The sequence below is a fragment of the Atractosteus spatula genome, chromosome 5 (genome assembly GCF_055471065.1).
Source record: "Atractosteus spatula isolate fAtrSpa1 chromosome 5, fAtrSpa1.hap1, whole genome shotgun sequence".
Taxonomy (NCBI): Eukaryota; Metazoa; Chordata; class Actinopteri; order Semionotiformes; family Lepisosteidae; genus Atractosteus; species Atractosteus spatula.
In genome coordinates, this window is record NC_142710.1 from 36,601,345 (window position 1) to 36,624,936 (window position 23,592).

At 36.0% G+C, this 23,592-nt stretch overlaps 1 protein-coding gene across 1 annotated transcript in view; it reads right to left on the reverse strand.

Moving 5' to 3' along the window:
• Positions 1–2,574: 2,574 nt before the first annotated feature.
• nhlrc2 (NHL repeat containing 2) overlaps positions 2,575–23,592 on the reverse strand; it is a 44,476-nt gene continuing 23,458 nt past the window's right edge. Inside the window, exons 6-11 of the mRNA XM_088917387.1 lie at positions 14,671–14,764; positions 14,120–14,351; positions 12,406–12,528; positions 11,138–11,347; positions 10,487–10,703; positions 2,575–4,586 (exon numbers count right to left, since the gene is read on the reverse strand). Of these exons, the coding sequence (XP_088773513.1) occupies positions 4,327–4,586; positions 10,487–10,703; positions 11,138–11,347; positions 12,406–12,528; positions 14,120–14,351; positions 14,671–14,764 (1,136 nt within the window). The 3' untranslated portion in view covers positions 2,575–4,326. The remainder of the gene's footprint in view (positions 4,587–10,486; positions 10,704–11,137; positions 11,348–12,405; positions 12,529–14,119; positions 14,352–14,670; positions 14,765–23,592) is intronic.

Genomic DNA, 23,592 nt, shown 5'->3' on the forward strand with positions numbered 1-23,592 from the left:
TGATTGCTGGAGGGCAGGAGTGTAGAACATTTTGATTTAACCAGGGTCCAGCAGTTTCGCAGTCCATCTGGTGCAGGTACACTTGCAATAAACAGGTGTCTAAAATTTAAGCAATTAGGCTTAGGATTGATGGGATTGTGCATCACACCCTCTGAATCAAAAAGCAGAAAGTGCAGGGGCTGCCATTTCAATTATGAGCAGAAGTGAGAAATCCTGCAATCAAATTTAATGTAAGGGGATATATCCTATGTTAGTAGTAGTAGTGGTAGTGGAATAAAAGTGGCACTTTCTTTCTATACTATTGCATGACTGGTCCAAACAGTACTTTTTCAGTAATTGCCCTGTAATTACTTAATTAAACCTATTGCCTAGGATCACTCAAACAACCATGGATATTCTGGAACAAAGAATTGGAATGGAAAGCAAGTGCCAGAAATTGGCAAAGTTGCCCGTTCCCATCCTACGTCCCTGGTGTGAGCTCAGGCTTTGTTTTAGGCATACCATTGCAATGAAGAAATACAACATGCGCAGTATTTGTGTGGAGTGTCAGCAAAATGGAACAGTACCAAGCTCTTTTGAGGGCACTGCAACATATTTAAATACTCTTGGAGAAAGGACAATCCCACTTGTATGGTTTATTCTGTCATGGGAACATAGCTGGGACGTAATGCATGACTAAGAACTGGTGAATAATGCTTTCACTGGCCAAGAGAGAAAACCACAGTTAATTACTTATAAAACTGGCACTTCTGTCCAAAGTGTTCCAGTAAGAGTTTTTTAAAGCCATGGAAGCAGCACCAATAATTCCTTTAGAGGAACAAGATACCTTTCTGAACTATTTAAATCTGCAATGCACACATGGAGAATAAAAACCTAAGTGGAATAGCCAACTGAAGATATGATGCTTTAAATAATGTGGTTGGGATGGCAATTAATTTAAAAAGCTGATGAAAACCCAGTACAACTGAGTAAAGATAGCGAGGTCAGCAGGATTTCCAGTCTTATTTGTCAAAATACAGAGATTATGTAACCAAGTAATACCTTGTTTTTCTTCTTGTAAACTTGGGCTGAAAGTGATAGATGATACGGTTAGCTTGGCACCTTCACTGTCGAACCAGAGCTGCTTTTCCACATATTGCGTCCTACCCAAATACTTATGCCAGAGATGTCTCTGAGCTCACCCCCATTGATTTATATGCCCTCACATTTTGTATTAAAAATTGCATACTTGCTGAGAGCTTCTGTCTGCCATTTGAACAGAGCTTGAACCATTACTCAATTAATTTATGCTTATGCAGTCTCTGAGAATGAGTCCTTCATAACTTCAGGCCATATGATCAGATGTGTGTGAAATGATAAGAGGTGATTGCAGCACAATTCTGCAAGCCCAGGTTATCTAATTGATAACTTTCAGAACTAATATGACAATTTGTTGGTCATATTTTAAGTATCATTTTTAAGTGGATGTGACAGATCATTGTGTTGCTCTGCCCTATAGTGTGGTGTCTCTTTCTCTGCAGCACCACTATAAATTGATTTTTCTTTTGCTCCAGAGGGTTGAAGGAGAACACCAACAAACACTACATCCAGTGGCAACCTAATTTACCTCCTGATGGCTCTCATCCAAATACCATTCAGTACCAGTGCTGTTTCTGAGATCTGCTGAGGTGGTATAGCTAAATCCTATTTTTATTCATTCTTCATATTTCGTATGAATTATAAAGTTTTTCAACTTGGATGGATTGTATAAGAAAACTGCATTTGAGGATGCCACTAACTAAAACACCTGATTAACTGAAATGTATATCTTTCTTCACAAAAACTTTTATATTTTAAATTCTGCAACGACACTTTCTATACAATAATCCCTTGCTATATGAGCTTAATGTGTTTCTTAAAATCTGCTTGTAAGGTTAAAACCCGTGTAACAGAACAGAAGCTCTGATTAGTTTCAGAACTAAAAAACATACCCAAACCTCCCTTACTTTAATGCAGCAAAGAACGGTACTTAAGAATGAAAACCGTAACACTCCTGGTTAATTATTCGAGTAACATGCTTAAAGCCCTTAGCATAAATCCTTATGCATAAATGATACAGTAGGTAGGAAAACAATAATACTGCTGCTCATGTACAGTATAGTAGTTACATTGTTATAGTCATTAACAAATGCATAAACATAAAAATGTGTCTATCCTGTAATTTATGCACTTAACACACCCAAGCCTTTAATGTAATAAAAGTTCAGATGTAATAAAAAATAAAAGGTAAATTCTTCATCCAAGAAGATGCAAGAACAGAAGAGTCCAGCTCAGACTCAGACTCAGCTCAGCTCAGAGCCAGAATATGCTTGTTAAATGAAAAAGAAAGGAATGACTACATCTTGTATAGAGGTTGCTTGTATAGCGAGGGGTTAATGAATTTACTTGCAAGTATATACCACATGTTCCTGGAGTCTCATGTCAATATTGATTCTCTTGTTTCTCTAAAAATGACTTTAATACATGCCTGGCTTCATTGTCACACAAACTTAAATGTTTGGTCACATCAAAAAGCTCAAAATATTAAAACAATGACAAAAATATTTTATTTTTTTATTTAATAAATTAAAGGTTGGTAAGGTAAGAAACATATTATATATATATATTATAACACATATGTTAGAAAAATATTTTTTTAAAAGAAAGTGCAACTATAAGTGCTCTAGTATACATCAGCATTAGTGCACCAGTGAATAACAATGAACTGTAACCTTGGGTACCTGTAAGAAACAGTTTACACTTAATATGTGCAAAAAGCAAGACAAAGCATAGGAACTTTTGCTTTGAGTTCACATAAGCTGTTTGTATCTTCATTTTACTATTGATGAAGTTCACAATATTTTTAATATTATAATGGCAAATATATTTACCTTAAAGCCATACACATACAAACCAAATTCTTGTTAAATTCATAGACAATTTATTTGGAATAATAACAGCACTGGTATTATAAAAGTGAACTTTTGTAAAAAAAACTGCTTATTTCTATTTGTTTTGTAGAACCTGAGCTTGGTCTCATATTTTTAAATGCACTAACGTATAAATATACATATAAATTAATCCAGGTTATAAATGTCACCTCTATAAAACAACTGAAAAGATGGACATTTTATTTACTGTGCACTACATAAACACAGTATTATGCTTATACCCATGTGAACAAAAATGTTGTAAAATGTAATTCTGAATCATTGCAAACTGTTTGGTTGCAAACTTGATATTAAATTGTTAAATATATGTACAAGTTAATACATATATCCATATTCTAAACAAATTAAGAGTCTAAATCAAAATCAAGAATGCAAATAATTCAGTTGCTAATGTGATGTTTACATGCACCTCTCACTTTAATAAAATGTAAAGCCAAAAATCCAAAATATAATACATCTATCTTAGGTCTACTAATACGGTAACTGAAAGCAACAGATTTTTTGAAAGACAACAGGTAAGTAAACTTGTGTGATACAGCAACGTGGGTCTGTCTTTGCCTTTGCAGTGTTCCCCAGAATAGCTCTGCAAAAAGATAACTTAAAGGCTCAAATATCAGGTCAGGTTTTAATACAGCATGTCTACTGCTGGTAATACAGGCAGAACAAAATTTAATTTCACTGTAATTTTCAAAGATTCGCTTCCCTTTGATTACCTTCATTTATCCTGCTGTGATGGGGAACACACTGGTCTTATACTGCTTAGCAAGATCCTCTGAGACAGTTCACACAGAAAAAAAAACAAGGGGTGATGAAGGAGTAAAACAAGTTTTGAAAACTTAATTTTATTTTTAATCAAATATTTAAGTGTTTCCTGTTTGAACTCTTCAGTTGCAAAATATGCGTGCATCACTCCTCAAGCTTTGCAATTATGAAGCTTCTTTTCCTATCAGAAGATAATTCAAAGCTATCTGGTTTCCGGGTCTCACTAGAGACGGCATGCTATGGTGCAATGATTTTCATAACCTCTCCATAATTATGAGATGAACCAGTAAGATATACTGTATAACAAATCTGAATAAATTTCTGTGAGTACTCATGTACTTTTTAGTCTATGTCCCACAGAAGAGACACAGACCTTTAAATAGGACTGCATCACTCTGAGCTAAATCTCTAACAAAATGGCTTACCAATGCAGGTAGTAGGAAGTTTATGATCATACCATCTTACATCCTAGAAAATCCGTTTATTGGTAATCGTAATGCACAAAGACAAGCCACTCTTCTCTTGGTAACATCTAACAACAGCAAAAACGGTAAATGGTTGTACCTGAGAAAAACCTTGTTTGAGAGCAGAACCATTAATTAAAGTCATAACAGAGCACTATTTTTGCTGTGTTACCTTCCTTTTTGTTATCCATTTGCAAAGGTTGCCTGAATGAGACAGCCTTCATCATACAAGTGTTGTCATTTAAGCTGCAGTAATAGAGACATACACCAACTAGCAGGACAGGGTTAGGTATTGGTATGCTGGATGGGACAGTCGCTGATATTGCTAGAGGCTGTGAAAGGTCCACTATGTCTCCAGTTGAGCGCTGGTCTCGAAGGAGCCATTCATTGCCTAGACGAAAAGCAAACACGTTTTTAAAATACCATCACATGCGTAGTCCCACTTTCCTCCTCATAAAGACAACAAAAATGCTAGCACATGTACAAACTCTGTTAAAACAGATTTTCCAACCCTTTATAGCATATCCCATAATCAGCACTTACAATAAATGAGTAATTCAGCATTTAAAGTTACACAGAACTTTAATGATATTAAAGACTGATCATTTCAAGGTAAAGAAATACACAGGTAAAAGTAAAAAAATATAGAATTCCCCAAGCATGACATGAATTTACGCTGTTTGGAACATAAAAATGACAACTTTAACCTTAAGCATAAATATTAAATGTGACACTGTGTTTTTCGTAGGTAGAAACTTGCCATGTCAGTTTGTACAACCACGATACTAAAATGAACACTTTCTTTTTACTTTATTTAAAAGCAGACCTTTTGGATTTATTCATTTACAAAGCTTCTAATAATTCTATAAATGAATTTCCTGTATTCACTTACAAAAGACACCAATGACTATGTATAGTAACCTCTGCAGAAGAAAATCCCTTTCCCATGTCATTAGGTAGGTTAGATAGGTATTTCATTTTAACAGGTTCTGTTTTCTTTACACCTTAACAACATTAAATTTTATAAAAAGAACGAACAGTTCCTGTTTGTGGGGACTTTCTACTTTGGCCTTATCCTTAGTGAGCTTTCCTTGAATTGGCCGTGTAAACCTGATTGTGCCTCACAATATATACAAATATTCCTATACATGAATAAAATTATGCTAAAACAAGCAACCTCAAAAACGCCTCCAAAATACAAACTGTTTCAAAGCTAATCGATTTACCATTTCAAGGGATTTTTGCCAGACTGTAATTTTAAACTTTGTGTAGCAGACCACCCAGTCAAAATGCATTGCTGCTTATTATTTGTTAAAATGAGCTGAGCATTTTTTTTTTCCCCTCTCTGTTCTAGTGTGTATAAGGTCCCTCATGGTTAATGAAAACTGTATTCGAAGCATTATGTCTGTGATAATGTACTGGTGCTTTTAAAATAAGAAACTGCTGATGTTGCCTACAGGAATTCTCATTTCCATCCATCCACTTTCAGCCTGCTTGTTCTGATGAGGGTCGTGGCTGCTCTCTTTTCAGTGGGCCGGAAAAAGCCCTCAAGATGCATCAAAAAACCTCTCTACAATTTTAACATCACACCTTTAAAAACTCATTTTAAAGATGGAATATCCTTTCAACTTAATTTTTCTTGTTTTGCCAGAAAAACACAGTAATACTTATGCTATATTACAGTATTATCATTATGTATAATAATGATGCAGCTTAAAATTTATATATTTTTAAAAAAGAAATTTAAATCTACAGTTTACATTTATGACAGTATTTGCTGAACAAACTATATAGCAAAGAAGGGCAGTCACCATAGGTTAATTCAACAAGGGACCCAGTATTCTGGTATTCACATACAACGTGTTCTGTAAGCCAATAAGAAAAGCAAAGTCATACAGAATAGACAGCACTGTTAGATGCCTCTGAGGAATTATCTTTCAGTGGCAGTTATACTCAGTCATACCACGTTTTCTTGTTCAACCATGCCTGTAAAACATTTCCGACACTAAAAAAGCAAACTTAATTTAAAAATCCTTCCTGGGACACCAGTGACATTACTGCTAACATTTCTCGGTACTTATTTCACAATACAATTAATTATTTCCATTACAATATTTTATCATTGTCTGAATTATTACTAGTTTGTTTTGCAGCCGTCATTAATTCAAGTTGCAGGTCTGTTAAAGTAACAAGGCAACCAAATACAGTCACAAAGATCAAAGTCCTCAATGTAATTACTCTGATTTTCAGAAAGAGAGGCAAAGCCGACACCGGGCTTTAGACCACTGAGGTTAAGAACAATATTTCTGGAGCTTCTGAATCAGGTAGATGGGCTTGACAGCACACGAGCAGGTATCTAGGGTTACAGTCCATTAATTACCCCTGATTGATCTTAACATTCAAGGTACAATGAGGGCAATTATTTTTGCAATTAAAAGCATGTAAGCTAAATTCAGCAGTGGCTGAATTGCATATGTACGACAACGCCTGCAAGATAGGAAACTCCAAATCGTGCCACTAAGTAACTTAAAGAGCATTTTCATTTTCTTGCTCGCAATTTAAGACTGCTACCATTTTCATAATATCTAAAAAACATCAGAAACCTCTGGTGTACTAATAAAGTAACCCCTGTGACTTCCCAGACACTTGTAGGCTTGTGGTGCTTGTGGTCATGGACAGATGCTTCTTGCCCTTAGTTGGTTAAGAACCTCCAGTACAGGCCTGTGTTGCCAGTGACATGTTGCAAGATAAGTGGTTTTTATAGATAATAAATAATAAGCTATCCAAACCAAATATTCAATGCCACTTCAAGATAAAGGTCTCCTCCTTGAGGAAGTTAGATAAGATAAGATCACTTTATTGGCCATATACAATTTCATGTATTAGGAATTTGTCTTTTCGCATACCCCAGCTTGCTCTCCGTGAGGCACACAGGCACACAGATTTGGAGAGAAGTTTGGGGTCAGAGTGCAGGGCCAGCCATTTATACAGGGCCCCTGAAGCAGTTGGGGTTAAGGGCCTTGCTCAGGGGCCCAACAGAGTAGGATTCCTCTGCTGGCCACGGGATACGAACCGGCAACCTTCCAGCCTCCGGCGCAAATCTTTAGCCACAGAGCCACCACACCACACCTCTGGTTAACTATGGTTCAACATGCTGACCAGGCAAGGATGGTGGACAGGGCCTGGCAGGGATCAACCCGTCACCTTTTTGATACTAAGAAGCAAAAAGTGTAAGCTCATAGATAATTAACATAGATTACTTTCTGAAGTTCACATGCTTTGTATTTCAGCTTGAAGCCAGTACAGAATAAGTGTAGGAAGTGTAGCCAGCCTTCCGCAATAAAAGCACAGTGTGCATTAACCTATGCTACAACCCTTTTCAAATGTTGCAAATTATTACTTGGGTTTTGCACCTTGTTTTTGTGATTGACCATGGATGAGGAATTGAGGAATGGGGTCAACATTGTATGCTTGTTCATAACCACAAACTTAGTCACAAACCTTTGATATAAATATTTCCTTTACACTGTGACACTAAATACTAATAATAATTCTTTACGCATATATAGCTTTCTTGTGGACACTCCACTCAAAGTGCTTCACCAAGTGCTCCACTCAAATCCCTGCCACCATCACCAATGTGGAGCACCCCCTAGATGGTGTGATGGGATCCATATTGTGCCAATACGCTCACCACAGGTATCACCCACATGGACCGCAGGTGAGCACCCCCTGCTGGTCCCACTAACACCTCTTCCAGCAGCAACCTTAGTTTTTCCCAGGAGGTCTCCGATCCAGGTACTGACCACAGTTACACCTGCTTAGCTTTGGTGGGTGGCCAATCATGATTTGCTGGGTGATATAGCTGCTGGCGTATAGGATAGCAAAGGCAGACCTCTGTTTCTGGTCACTTTGAGCCAAGTGCAAGTACCAAATTGGGAAACCAGTATGCTACAAATAAACATGGTGGGACATCTGTCTGGTTCAACAAAAGCTACTTTCAATTTCATAAGTCATACTGATTTTGAGCTTTAATCTATGTGATATGACAGTCCATATTTACTACAGTTAAAATTTCATAGTTGAACTTTCATGCTTCCATTCCAGTGTTTATTTATGCATTAGCAGTGAATTGTATCACACAAATAAAAAATAATGAAAATTTTCTGTGAACAATTTGTACTTGTGTACGGAGCCCTTAAGGGGACATGGTGTAATTTTTTTTGGAAACAATTGGGTCTCAAACACAAAGACAAAATATTTGTTCTTGCCAGTAGTCATGGATACATTATCAACGAAAAGCATTTAAAACATATTTTGAAGGGCCTATTTCATCATAAGGGCTACAGCAACAGAGACTAAATTATTGCATTAATTCAGCGCCAATCGCAAAGTTCAGGTCAGCTTCATGGCTACCGATGGATGCACGCAAAATGTCAAGAAAATGGTTTGCATGTGAAGAAAGATGTTCAGTTAGGCAGTATGTTTTGTAAACCGGAAACGATATATAGTGCGCACACGATAGTATCAGGTGTGCACCACATTGTTTCCAAAAAATATTACACCATGTCCCCATGCACCACATTGTGTCCCAAAAAAAATTACACCATGTGGTCTTAAGGGCTCTGTACTTATGTGATAAAGCAGTTGATAAAATAAATTGGTTGTGTATCAACTCGTCAAGTGAGAGTTTTATTTCAATACATAGATGCATTTTTTGAGTTTGAAGTCATCTTACTTTAAAATGCCTACTTTTAAGACTTGCCTACAACAGGTCTCACTGATTAAGCGTGAACATTTTAACCTTTATCTCTCATTTAAATACAGAGATTTGAATCCAATTCACTCAATTCAATTGTAGTTTGGTGATTAAATATTAAATGCTTTAATAGTGATTACGTGATTACGTTTCACCTTGTAGTAAGTACTTATTTTACCAAATTTGTTGTTAAATGCTTTATGTACACCACATGTGGTTTTCTTTGGGTTGCTTTCAGAGGAAGCACCTCGTCATCCTTGGGGGGACATAACGTATGAGGAAACTGTGCTCTGCAATATATTGGTAGCGTTTTTAAGCTAATAGTGGCTCACAATGTTGTCAGCATGTAGGCATCCATCATGTTCTTGTCAATGGATGTCCATGATGGTGACTAAGATAAAGAGATGAGGCTGTAGCTATAGCAAACTGGATTCCACCTGAGCCCAGCCCTGTTTCATTTATAATCTGTGGCTGATTGTTAATAATGCCCTGTAGCAGGTTGTCCTTTTGGGATTTGAAATTATAACCTTTCAGTTACAAGTCCAAGACACTATACACCACTCTGGACTGGCACAAGTCCACCAGTGCAAACGTTACAGGCAGGACATGGATAATTGCAGCCTATATTTTGTGGCCATGGTTTGCCATGAGATAGCACACATCATTGAAACCCATCACAACAAGATATTGGTAACCTTACAGTTATCCCTGGAGACACTATGTAAAATATTATGAGATAAGAATATGTCAAGATGGCTTAAAGTGTGGATCCTCACTTTAAACTGGTGCAAGAACAAATAAAGTGCAGAACATGAGGGAACAGCTGATCTAATCTTGGTGCCAAGAGATACTGATGTAGTGTAACACATCCCTTATGCCAAAGACAAGCATCAAACTCTTTTCTTACATGACCAAATGCCATGATAAAGTCTACAGTAGTTAATCCCCACCCCGGTTAACTCTTCCAAAATATCAGACAGAGCCCACCTCCCCCCTGCCACAAAAACCCAATTCTCTAGCTTACTTGAATGTGATATATTTTCTTTTCACCCATTTAGCTCAACTAACCACCTGTTATAATATAGTCATACCTCCCTTCACTGCAGCTGTATTACAACTCTTTACTGTGACAAAGGCAAAATTCTTAGGCCTACATGATGCAAAATGTAAAGAACTTATGGTGATAAGTTTTAGCAGAACCGCTAAGTAACTATGATGTTCATGGCTGTATGCATAATTTGACACTTTCTTTTTTTAAGGCACAGCACAACATATTACAAAATGCCATCTATGGTTTGTTTCTGTATTTCATGATTTGCTGGAATAAATGTAAATTATCAATGGATAAAAATGACGAGAACAACGACACCTGGTTCAAGTGTTTTCTTTATCTTTTAATTCAAAATGATAAGGTTTCATAGATTAAATGCAATATTGAATTTCAAATAATTATTGAGAAGGAAATGAATATATGGGTGGAACTGGAATATATTAAACTAAATAATTTAAATAAATTGGAGAATTCTGAGTACCTTCTGCTGACAGTGTCCACAAACTGGGTGCTTCCTTGGTGAGTTCTGTTCCAGATGGGAGTGTCAGAGATAATTCAATCTCAATGTTCTGGCCAGGAGTAACCACAATAGGAGACATCTCAATCTGTGGGGTGGATTTGGGTAGCTTTGGTATCTTTCCATGAGCTGTAGATTTTTTAACTGGAGCATCCACTACATCATCAACTAAAATAGGCAGCTACCAAAAAAAAACAAAGAGAATAGTTGGTATGGTTACATGAAAAAACAGTCTTTGATCCGCTATAAAGCAGTCTGTGTAAACCTTGAAATGTCATGATCCTTGGCACAGCCTCAAACTCCCACAATCCCCTTTCTTTAAAAAGAAACACATCTTTCTTCAAATGTATGCAAAACATCCACATCCACAGTAATAAAACAACAATCAACTTGACAAAAGATAAAAAATGAAAGCATTATATAAAATCTATGGTTCCAAAGTGTATTTGATGTAAAAATAAAGGTCACGTTAAATGATTTATGGCCTGCCCTTACAAAACACTGCTCAAAGGCATTGGAAAAAAAAAAGCGCAAAGGATAATATCAAGAGCATGGCTTAGAATTCCCTGAAGTAAAGATGGCCAGTTTTTTCAACATTTAAAAAAACTCCCTTACCACTGATACCATTTGGGTCTCCAAATCCAGGATCTTTATTTGGTGGTTATTACTGTCTGCTACATAAAGGACTCTTCCATTCTCTCCCACGTGAAGACCCCCTGGCTCATTAAATGTAGACTGAGAGAAGTTCGGGCCAAGGCTGTTACTTGCTTCGCCCGTGCCAGCCAGAGTGACACACTGCTTTGTTTTAGGGTCGACAACTTTAATCTGCAAAGGAATGAAATGGAGTAACACAAATTGCTCAGATGATAAATCTACCATCCATATAGTATAACGATGCATAACATGGTCTGATTTAATGAATTCTGAAATACACAGATTAAATCATATACTATAATACGTCAGCATATATTATAGTATCATAGCATTAGAAGAATTCCCTTTACAGTAAACAAAATACACAAAAATGAATAGTGGAGGCTTCTATAAGCATGGGTAAAAACCCTGGATTGGGCTCCAAAGTACAAAAATACTATTATATTACATACATTAAGTTTAAGCCACAGGTCACTATAACAGGTACTGGAGAGCACCAAATCAGCAGGTTTTATAAGCCATCACTAAATTGCTAATCTCTAAATACACAGAACTATTACACTGTGACCACGTAAAAAGACAAATTATTAAACAAGGTAATTTACAGATCATGTGGGAATGAGTACCCTTCAGTTTCTATGTTTTATTGAGCAGATCAATTACTACTACTAATAATATGGCTGTCTGAACACTCCATTCAGAGCTGCCAGTTGTGAATTGCAGGGTGATACAACTGCTGACTATATACTTAACTAATCAATATCCCACAGATCTTTCCAATGTTTAGAAACAGGTGACAAACTTTCACTAGCATTAACCGTTTTTGTGCTGACTGTCCAGGATCAGAGTTTGATACCCCTAGTCTACACCCTTAGGCAGCCACAGTCCTGTTTCATCTAGAAAAATGACTGGATTGCGACCATCCAGTTTTCTCATCCTATTGTGCAAAAGTGACCACCAAAACTGGGGCTGTAAGTCTCTAGTGTAACCATATCTGACATTTCTTCAGCCTCATCTGTTGGGGCATAAACATAGAAAAAGAAGTAGAAGATGTCGTGCATGTACTATAGCCCTTATATACTGGTATAAAACAGCTGAAAAATGTGGTTAAAAAAATGCAGTTTCAAATGTGTTAAATGTATAGCTAAGAATACAATTAACTGGCTGTTCATTTAATCTAGACACATACAGTACAACCTCTGTTCAAAATGAAGCAATTGTACAATCACCTTGTGGTTGTAGGAGTCGGCTACATAAAGAACTCCTTTCTGTGTGTTCCAGGCCACGCCAAGTGGGTGCTGTAGTTTAGCATTTATTCCTGTGCCATCCACATCTCCAAAAGCAAACAAGTTCTGTTTAAGTAGAAACAAATAACCAACCAACCAATCAATTTTCATTATAATCATTTTCATTTGAAATATCAAATGTATTAATTCCAAGAATTTTACATAATTCAATTACAAAATGTCACAAACAATTCTTTGGGGAAAGTGGATGGTTAACTGAATCTCTAAAGGATGCATGCGTTATCATGTGGGGCTACTTTAAGCCTGGAACAAATGGCTTGTGTAGACACTAATTTAGTGAAATAATTATCACCCTGAACAGCATATAATCATACCATGATCAGAGTCTTTCTATTATATGAAGTCTTCAAACAAACAAAAAAGTAAATGTAAGCAAATGTAAGGTTGAAGAAAATGTGTGCAAGTTCTTAATCAGTGTAGTACAACATTATGCAAAAGGAAAATGGTCCATTACTGTGAATTGTTCGTCTAAAATGTTATTTTGAATGACCTTATATAGAAATCAACTATATAATTATGAGGAACAAAACCTGCTTCAAGTTGGATACAAATTGAAGTTGAGTAGGGCACTGCAGACGTGCTTCAAAATTGTTAATTAAGAGGAAAGCAATCTTTCAAATCAGATATTTGCGTTCCACAAGGCCCTTCAAAGGAGAGGGTTCTGAACATGAAATTGGCTTTCAATGTTTTTTGTCATCTTGATTTGTTTAAAAATATAAACAGTTGAAATATAGTCTTAACACAGTTAAAAAAAATAAGTAGGCAATAAATTCAGGTGAAGCATAACCACCATTAACTGTCTAGCGCCTGTGTCACATGTTTTAAAAAGGCAATCAGAGTTCAGAGCAATCTGATCCACACAGCAATTTTAATCAGGAGCTAAAGAAGCAAAAAGATTTCCATGGGGTACTTACGTACAAGGTTTGAAAAAAGCCTTCAGAACAGCTGTGAGTACATAAACACTGCAGAATAGCTACAAGTATGTGTCATCAGGCAATAAATAAATTTCAGATAAAGGAACAAAAAGATTCATTCTTGATTGTGATTATTTTTATGCATTATGCATTATGCATTTAGAATTTCTCAGAAATTTTGAATTACCTTTGTGTGGAAACCAATATATGTAATTCTACCTTTTCAACTGCTCCTATTTTCAATTTTGTCTTCCATATTTGGAGGGACTAGATGTTAGAAAATTAAATAATCACACTGTACTTAAGTCATCTTAACATAGCTTGAGAGGTTTAACATTCAAATTGGATGCAACTATGATTCAGATAGCTTAGCTGAGGCACTTCCTAAACAAACATAAATAAGCATGATATAATAAGTATACAACTGTATATCCGATTTTCATACTACTTTATTAACATCTTCCACAGCGAAATGCTGGCATTTTTAATTGTATACATCATAACCACGTCTCTTCCAATAAGCGTGGGATTTTCATTGAATAGTCAAAGATTTCTAACATTCTGAACAGATTAAGATCAAAATTGATCTTTCTCTAGAAGGAAATAGAGGTGCAAAACATGCACCTGCACACATCCTTTATCAGCTTAAGTGTGATCTAACAGATCTTTAGCCCCTGGTGTGTGGAAACGGTACTCAATGCACAATGGCGGGTTTGCATTACCAAAGGGTCCCTCTCTCCTCCCACCAGATGCTTCACAGCTCCATCCTTCAGTGAGATGGTGCGTACAGTACTGCTCTCGCTGTCCGCAATGAAAACACAGTTCCAAGGTTCCTCAGGGGCAGGAGCCAGACCAGAAGGCTGAGCGAACCCTGCTTTGTGAGGATAGGCGTTATTCCTGTTCTCCTCATTTCCACTTCCAGCAAAACGGACGCAGGTCCCCTTCTTGTACTCACTAGAAAGCAATTAGATTTTCATTTTAGATGTTGCTTTTTTATCTTACCTTTTTTTTTTGGTGGGGGTTAAACATAATGAAGAAGACTGAAAAATTATCCTAAACTCAGCATGGAAAATTAAAAGAGCAATTTCGATACAAATCTTTGTGGTATGAAACATTCTGGACTACATGATTTTTGCATATAATTACCCTTAACAGACTGAAAGCCTACTATATTAATTTCCTAAGCCTCTTAATAAGCAGACACCTATTCTAAGCAACACCACAAAAAAGGAGAACTTAGATTTAAAATTGAACAATTTGACTAGCAGCTCACCTTCCTTTTGGAAGTTTGCCATCTTCTAGGAACAGTGCCCAGATCTGATGAGTACCAGCCATAGCAATCCATAAAATGTTCTTCTCATCTCCACCTGAAATCAAATGCAACAAGTCCTGTAAGAATCTGTGTCAGATAGGAGACTAGTCTCGAGGTATGTACTGTTTAAATATACTTTCTCAAGACATATTCTGCTCCTGAGCTTGTATAATGCATTATGTATTGAACCACAATGCCTTCTGATCAACAATACTGCACCTTTAAAATGTAACCAACTACGAAGAAGAAAAAAAAACCCCAAAAGACTTGAGTGCTAATACATCACCTGGTTTTCAACTTCTTAGATATTTAATGGATTACTTATAAAGCCATCAGATGCAATCACTGAATACATTAAATTATTCATTCTCCATTTATTAAAACTAAATAAACCATCCAGAGTTACTCAGCATTTTATTTTGGTCTAGAACAGGAGTCCTCATTCCTGGTCCTGGAGGTCTGGTGTGCCCTAAATGTTTTTTAGTTCAGATGTGCTCTTAACAGCCTTAATTATCTGATGATATAATTAATTTGTCCATTTTACAGCTCCTCCTAGTTCTTAACATGCTGCAGGTTTAAAGAGGCTTAGAAAACCTGCAGGTATGAAAGCCCAGGACCAGCAATTGGGAACCCCAGGTCTAGAAAATCCCATGGCTAGAAAGCTTAACGAAAGAGAGGCGTAATGCTGAGGATTACCCAGAGTAACCGAGAGTACTGTATCAACTACCAGCATCATAGAAGACTCTTTTGCACTTGAGAGTGGAGTCGCAATAGACATTCAAATGGAAACTTAGCAGTATTTTATTCAGATTCAAATAAAACCAAGAGGCTTCTTAAGAACCCCGTATGACCAGCCTTAAACTGTATTAGACTTTAATACTGTAAAGCAGTGGTTCTCAAACTGTGGTACGCGTACCGGCAGTGGTACGTGGAGTGCCGCCAGGTGGTACGCCAAAAGACCCTGGAACTGTGTCGTGTGTGCTGAAAAATCGGGACGGGTTTTCATATTTTGTATTTTAAACGTGTCGAATACGCAGCCTGCGTACTGCGCTACAGTGCGCGCTAATACTTCAGTGGACACAAGAGATACTCTGTAATTCTATACCACTCTATAGGAATGCATGCTACGGATGCAAGTGACCAATTGTATTTTAAAAAAGCTACTGTATCTCCAGCAAATAGGGAGGAAGGAGAATGTGCGTGATTTTGGAACAATGCCAAGTTGTAAACACAGGAATGCATAGAAATACGTGCTATGAACGCTGGTAATCTTGTGAGCACAGGAAAGCGTGATAGATAACAGAAAAATATTTAAGAACTGTTCTAAGTTAATTTGAGAAAAATACACCGAGCGTCTCTGTGTTTCGCTCCCATGCGCATGAAATAAAAACTTTAAATAAATACGGAAATAAAAACGGAAACGCGGAAAAATGCAAGCTTGCGGATTGCTAAAGCAGGTAAGCCACACTATTTTTGAAGAACCGTATTTACCGTTGGCAAAAGAGCTGACACGTATTATGTGTGGAGAAAAAGCTGCTAAACAGCTCGACCTGCTGCCCCTCCGAAAGACACAGTCACTCATAGAATTATTGAAATGAAGTATTATATCGAAAGTACGCCGATAGAGCGCGTTAAGATGAGCAGATGTTCTTCACTGCAATTAGATGAGTCTGTAGTCGATTTGGCCAATTTGCTCGTTTACGTTAGATACGAGTTTGAGGGTACGTCCCATGAGGACTTTCTGTTCTGTAAGCCGCTACCAACAGGAACTACAGGAGAGCACATATTTCAGCTTCTGAATAAATTTATCGAAGAGAATGGCATCGACTGGATAAAATGTGTCGGAGTTTGTACAGACGGTGCTAGAGCAATGACAAGCCGACATAACGGTGTAGTTGCACGAATTAGAGAGGTTGCTCCAGAAATTAATGGACGCATCGCAACATCCACCGCGAGACCTTTGCCGTCAAGAAAATGCCTGACGATTTAAAATCTGTTAGACTCTGTTGTGAATTGTATCAAGGCTCGAAAAATTAATTCACATCTGCTTTGCTCGACTAAACAGGCTCACCCCTCTCACTGAAATGGTGCTTTTTTATTAGTTGTTGTTACTGTTTTTTTTCTGTAAAACACTTTGAGAAGCCACCTTTAAAGGCGCTATATGAAAAAAAAGTTTATTATTATAATATTTATTATATGTATGTGTGAGTGTGTGTGCACGCGCGCTCATGTTGGTCATTGAGAATTTCTGGGGTTCCTATGAGATGATGACTTGTAGGTGGTACTTGGATGCTTTGGTTGGATTAGGGGTGGTACTTGGTCCAAAACGTTTGAGAACCACTGCTGTAAAGTATTAAAGAACATAATGTATTAATACAACAACATAATGAATGTTCTCAACAGCAATTATTTTAATTCCAACAAAAATATCTTAGTCCTAATTGGTTATTAAAAGTAATTGTATTTAAATATAGTTTCAAAGCTAAAAATTACAAGCAGCAAAAATTACAATTTGTGCAGCATAGTGGCGTGCTTTTCTGTAGTTATCACTACTGCCTCGCAACTGTCTGGAGTTCTATTCTGGCTTCTAGTACCTGTCTGTGTGGAATTTGTGTGTTCAAGTCATGTTTGCGCTAGGAACTGTAGTTTCTTCCCACCTTCCAAAGACATGCATGCTGGGATTGGTTATTCCAAACTGACTAATTTGTGAGTAGTTAAGCAAGTGTAACCAATTAATTTTTTGGTGGAAAAAGCAAGTACTGGATGCGTGAAAATAAGAGTAATAGACCAAAATAAACATGTTGGGACAAATGTCTGCTCTTATTTCTGATACTTCTCATGTTAATATCAATTTCAATTAAGATTTTATCTGTTTTCTGCACTCAGTTTAATGTACATGTAATAATATCAATTACAATGTAAAGATGTAAAGAGTTGTGATGCTACCACTCAACAGTATTGTTTTGAAAGTGCATTATCCTTTTGAAGGAGATGAAGCAGTTTCAATAGTAGATGTTGGACACTAAAAACGAACAAGACAGTCGCAAACAACAAATTGTACTAAGTCATTTAATATCATGCAACATACTGTTGTACTTTCTGAACCTCTAAGAACATGTGGTTTAAAATAGCTTACCACCCAGGTCAGCACTTATGTTGCTGCCTCAGTTTTTGCCATTTATCTTCACCAGTATAATAGCTTGTGGTTTAATTTTCTCAGTGTTCCTGTGAGTGAATGACTGTGTTCATGAAAAAAGACTAAGCTATCTAACAGGCGTACCAATGCATTTGAGTAATGCTGTGATATAGAAGTTGCCTTCCTGTTCTCATTGAAATACTAATTGCTGCATTTATAAGGCATTTACCTATGCATTCAGATCCAGCCATTTTATTCCAAATACCTTTTAAATTAGGCTGTACGCTACATGCAGTAGACTTATAAAAATTAAGTTCACATACTGTTCCATTCTTCTCCCATACAGGAAACTGTCAACTTGTCAAAGGTGTAAACAAGGTGATAAAAAAACAAAAGGACAAAATCTCTTTTTAAACTAGACAGAAAAATAAACCTGTACGTACATTTAAAAACAGCATTGAGGTCTACACAAATGTCACCAAATTGATTTTTTTTCTTTTAAACAACAGACAGACCAAGTAAATAGAGTGAAATATTGCTCAGTGATGAGTCACTGCTGGGGAAATTGAAAACTGAAAAGAACAAGGTTGCTGTTCTTACCACAAGTGGATTTTAAGACTGTGGCTGCACCCTCATAGATTTTCAATTTTTGTATTAGGGAAGGGTGATTGTTACAAGTTATAGTAATAGTAATTAGAGAATAGGGGAAACGGTTACATGTACTGTAGTTAACCATTATAACTCACCTGTAGCTGTTTTATGTGATGAAAAAAAAATATTTATAATTAAAAAATTATAAACTTCTGAGGAGATTAACAATAACAAAAGTATGGAGGGGTTAAAAAAAGTCATTCCCTACTTCAGATCTAATAGCTTTACACCAAGCAACAAACAAAACCTATTAAATGTAATAAGAAACATATGCTTGATGGAATCAGTGCGATTCCCCTTGAAAAATAAAATCACTAGAACTGTGATAGGGGTTATACCAAAGATCTGGTTCATGGAGAACCACAAACTGATTATAACTGCTGCAGAACAGCAGTTCACATGGTAAAAATAGCATCACATTTTAATGCTTCATATATAAACTGCAGCACTTTTTGTGTAAAACAAGGCTGTAATTTGTGCCACACAGAGAACAATTTGTGATAGTCTACAATGTCTAAGGAAGAAAAACTCCTCCACCCTTTTTTGTCTGTTTTAGTGTTTGGCAAAATTATTTCATCTTATGCTTTGCCTGCAAAGTTAAGTTAAACATCTAAAAATAACTGGCAAAATTAATGTAGTTTTGTTTCGTTCTATAAACCACTGTTAATAAAATGAATATAAGAGGTAAATACATCTACAGATATTATTCACATTAGAAAACAGAAATGTCTTTTGCCATTTACTTACAGTAGATTGCTAAATGGACACCCTTCATTTTACTTTTTAAAACTTAAAAAAACAGTGTAATACAAGTGGATTGATAGCACTTTGCACATGTAGGTTCTATTTTCAAATACATTCACTAAACAAAACATGTTTGTATATGTCACCTCCTTATACTCAGCACAACATTTAAAGTATACCAGCAAGTTACATTTCACATGTACACTTTATTGCTTATTGCTTTATGCATTACAACACAAAGCATTAATAAACTATGAAGAAAATTTAATATTGCGAAGAATACTATATGGACAACTCTAACTCAACTGAATTTTGAAGAGCAGGGGGGAGACACTAAGAAGTTCTTTAAAAGCGGTCCAAAAGTGACGTCATACTTCTTCATTAAACGAACTGTGCTTTCATACAAGACTCATGATGCTATCAACTTCCACAGCTGTCTTGCGGGACAATGCTGAGACTATCTGATGGACATTTTTATCATAGCTGTAGCAACAGTATCTGAAATCCATGGAATCAAGAACAAAATATTCCAAAAACCATACAGCAGCCAGAAGAGCTTGATACAAAGACTTAAATAAAAAGGCACAGAGATTAAATATTAAGCAGTTCCAACTCAGGATAAATCTTGTTTATCCAGCTGTTGCTGAAGAAATGGGGGGGTGAGGTGTGGGGGAGTAAACCAATATACACCGAGGCATTAAAATCTCAACATACAGGATGCTACTGGCTCAAATACTCATTTGAGTTTTTATCACCTCTCAGTATATGAAATGGAGAGAGTACGGAAAAAATGGAAAACAAAAAAAAACAAACGCACTAGAACAAAAGTTACTTATAAATCCACAGAAAAACAATAAAAAGAAAATGTATTAGTACAGCTAATTTGAAGGCAACATATTTTAATTTAGAATCATTTAAGATTTGGTACTGCAAGGAATTCTTCAAATAAATTTAAACACAAATGGCTATAATTGCAGTGTCAAAAAAGAAACTTTATGCATTCACAACAAAATTATCATTCTACTGGGGCATTAGTCTACTTATTCACCTTCAGTGAAATACTGAATTTATGAAAATGCTTATTTCTCAGCAACAATTATGTCAAGGAAAAAAGATTAGACAATTGTATTCTTTAAAACACAACTATATTACTCAACGTTTAAAGTTTCTAAACCAAAATAATACATGGATTTCAAGAATTCATATATTCAAACTACATTAATTAACACAGGAAAGAACATGTAAAAAGCTTTCGGATACAATTCCTATTAAATTTTGTGCACAGTGGTCTCCGTGAAAATGAGCTGAGGAAATGAAAATGTACAATTCAGTGCCCCAAAGGCTCCTCCATTTCAAGGTTATCTGAAACACATGACTTTAAATATGTGTCTATCAGCAGTAAATTCTGAAGTGCACAGCTTTTTAATTCACCCTCCTGCATTAGAGTTTTATTTATAATACAAATGAGGGCTAATCTTGAACCCAAAAAATGATAATGCGTTTTACTCCACATTTATATACATTTTAACTGGATTTGTGATTAATGGAATTTTGTCTTACAGCATCCCTTGTTAATCTGGAAACGTGCACATCTATGGTAAGTCTTCTGAAACAGTCTAGTATCCACTAGTTAAATGTCTTTGGAGTGGACTTCTTGGGTTTGTGCCATAAATCTGCCCCTGAGGTTGAAATGTGCAAGTGTTTATTTTAAGATGCTGCTATCAGTAGCTGAAAGAGAACCCTTGAGGTTTTGTCCCATTGCTCTGAAGATTAGACAGAAGAAATAAAACACAATTTATCCTGTTGTTTCAGTGAAGAATGCTTTTGACACAGTTTTAAAAGTTTCAAAAGAAGGGATAAATACCTTTCATGTGTGAATCAAAAAAGGACATCAAATGTCATAAGCCTATTATTTGTAACAAATTCATCTTTAAAAAACACAACTTATTTTAATTAGATGTAATCCTCCCAGCTGGTTTAACTGTAAATGACAAATATATTAACATGACTATAGCTTACAGACATAATAAAATACTATTGTAAATACAAACCATTAATAAATTGTGTGAATGGGTGTGTTACCAAGCATATACATTCTACAGCACTCACAATGCCCTTGAAGAACTTAATGTCAACCATTTCTCGACTGGGGTGGCAGCCCCCCACAATCTCATAAATGAAAAAATGAGATGATGGGATAATTAGGGCCAGAAAAGAGGAAGTTATTCACCACTGTAATGTTTTTGTTAATGAATAACTTTACACTGAAGTAGTACAGCTAATAGACTTTTTCTAAAATGATCTATCAAAAGAAGTCTCATTCCTATAGGTGCAACAGTGAACTGCTCGTCTGAGAGTAGATCAGACTTGATGAGTTTCTATGTCTGGCACTGTGGATTCCTTGCAGTTTGGACTGCAGCTTTGCTCTCTTAATAGATAAGGAAGGCTGGCAGCAACTAAGTTAATGTATGACATGTTTAATAAAGGTATTTGTTTCTGACTCAGAAAATTAAACCTGTCAGCTTCTTTTTCTTTCTATATCTGTAAGCCAAAGCCAGAGCTCTTTTCATCCGCTGAATCAGTTATATGAGAGCGAGGATGTAAAACCAAAGTATTTCAAATTAACTTGGAAATTGATGGCTTGCGTTGTGCAGATGTAAACCTTAACATTAGTGTCCAGTTGTCGATGCCCCCTTTTAAAAAATGAGTTTTAATTTATAAAATGCCACTGATGCCTAGCATCTGAAATCACTGTGCAAAGCATTTGGGATCCTAGGATCTGTGTGAACAAGATGAGGTGAGGTGTCTCGCACTTTCATGGCTCACTGGCATACATGCATTGAGCAGCTGCTCTTCAAACTAAGACATCATGTAAAGGAGATTCACTTACTTGCTAAGAAGACTGAATTAGATAAGTGTCTGAGGAGATTGAGGTGTGGTAATCAGAGGAGCACTTGACATGTAGCCATAGGTCGATCACCATAAAGGCAGCATGTCTTTCATGAACACTCTCACAGGTGAAGAATGAAAAAATAGCACATTCCCCCTTAAATGTTCTGACAGAGCTTGCTTTTAGAAGTGGAAAAGATAGCACTGAAGCGGTTAAAACTTACAGCTGAAGAAATCGATAAAACAAAGGAAACAATGCTTTTCAAAAAGGACTGCTTTGAGTTGGAATAATAAATTCTTACACTATCAAACATTTAAAGGAAAAGAGGGAAAAATAAGTCATCTTTGACGAGATTTTAATAGGATATTTACAATTCTCATCCAAAAAAAGACAATCAATAATTTTACCTATGACTTAAAGTGCAAGGAATAATTAACTTAAAGATCATTTAACTTTTAGTCATAAACAGTGCCTGGAAGCAATTTTGCAAATACATGTTCCAGTTGCTTGGCTTAAATATATGATTAAACCCACCACTGTTTAAAGATTACTACAGTAATAGGCAAAAAAAATCATTTCATGTTGAATAGCAGTGCAAATGTATAAATGACAAATCCAAATGAAACTTTTATGAAACAATTAACAAATGTATTTGTTACTTTCTATAACCTGGCCACTGCAATCAAAATCTAAACCTAAAGTTTAGACAACAATAAAAATGTTTTTTTTTTCAAATCATTGCCTACTGCAGTATGGACTGCAATGTGTTCTGAACACATCAACACATGATTGATGATCTACATGGCATCTGTACTGGTAAAATGCAGTTTCATCATTTCAGCCGTTCCACCTGCTAGAGCAGTACATCAGATCTAACATCTCATTTAACAATCACTCTAAAGTACAATTGAACTAAAATGTCCACACAATACCCTTCTTTAAAAATGCTTTCACTTTGTGAATATCTGGATTGCAAACTTTACATTTCCTTAAGAGCTGTTAACCTGCTCAAACTTAAAGCTAAATGCATTTGCTGAAACCTAGCCTTTTAAAAAACGGAGAGTTAAGAAAACTGTAAAATCATTGTGTAATTACATTCTGAAGCCAGATGCATCCTCTTTTCACAAACAGTTACATTAGAGCTTAATGTACCTACTATAGTATATTATCCACATTTTTCCATCTTCATTTTTTTTTCTGAGAGCACTATTAACAAAAACAATTAAAGCAGAAATAGATCTCATCACATTAGATTTTAAGAGTGATTACCTTAATGTTGTTGAATAATCATCAACACATTTATTATGTAACAGGAGATTGGCAAACCCAAAAAATCTCCCAGTTTTACTTGTAGGCTATTAAAGACAGAAAAAAAATGATACGCAGGGAATTGTTTGTTGCAGATTTAGACTGATTAATATTACTTCATTGAACACAGATTGTTTTTTCTGTTATGCAGTCA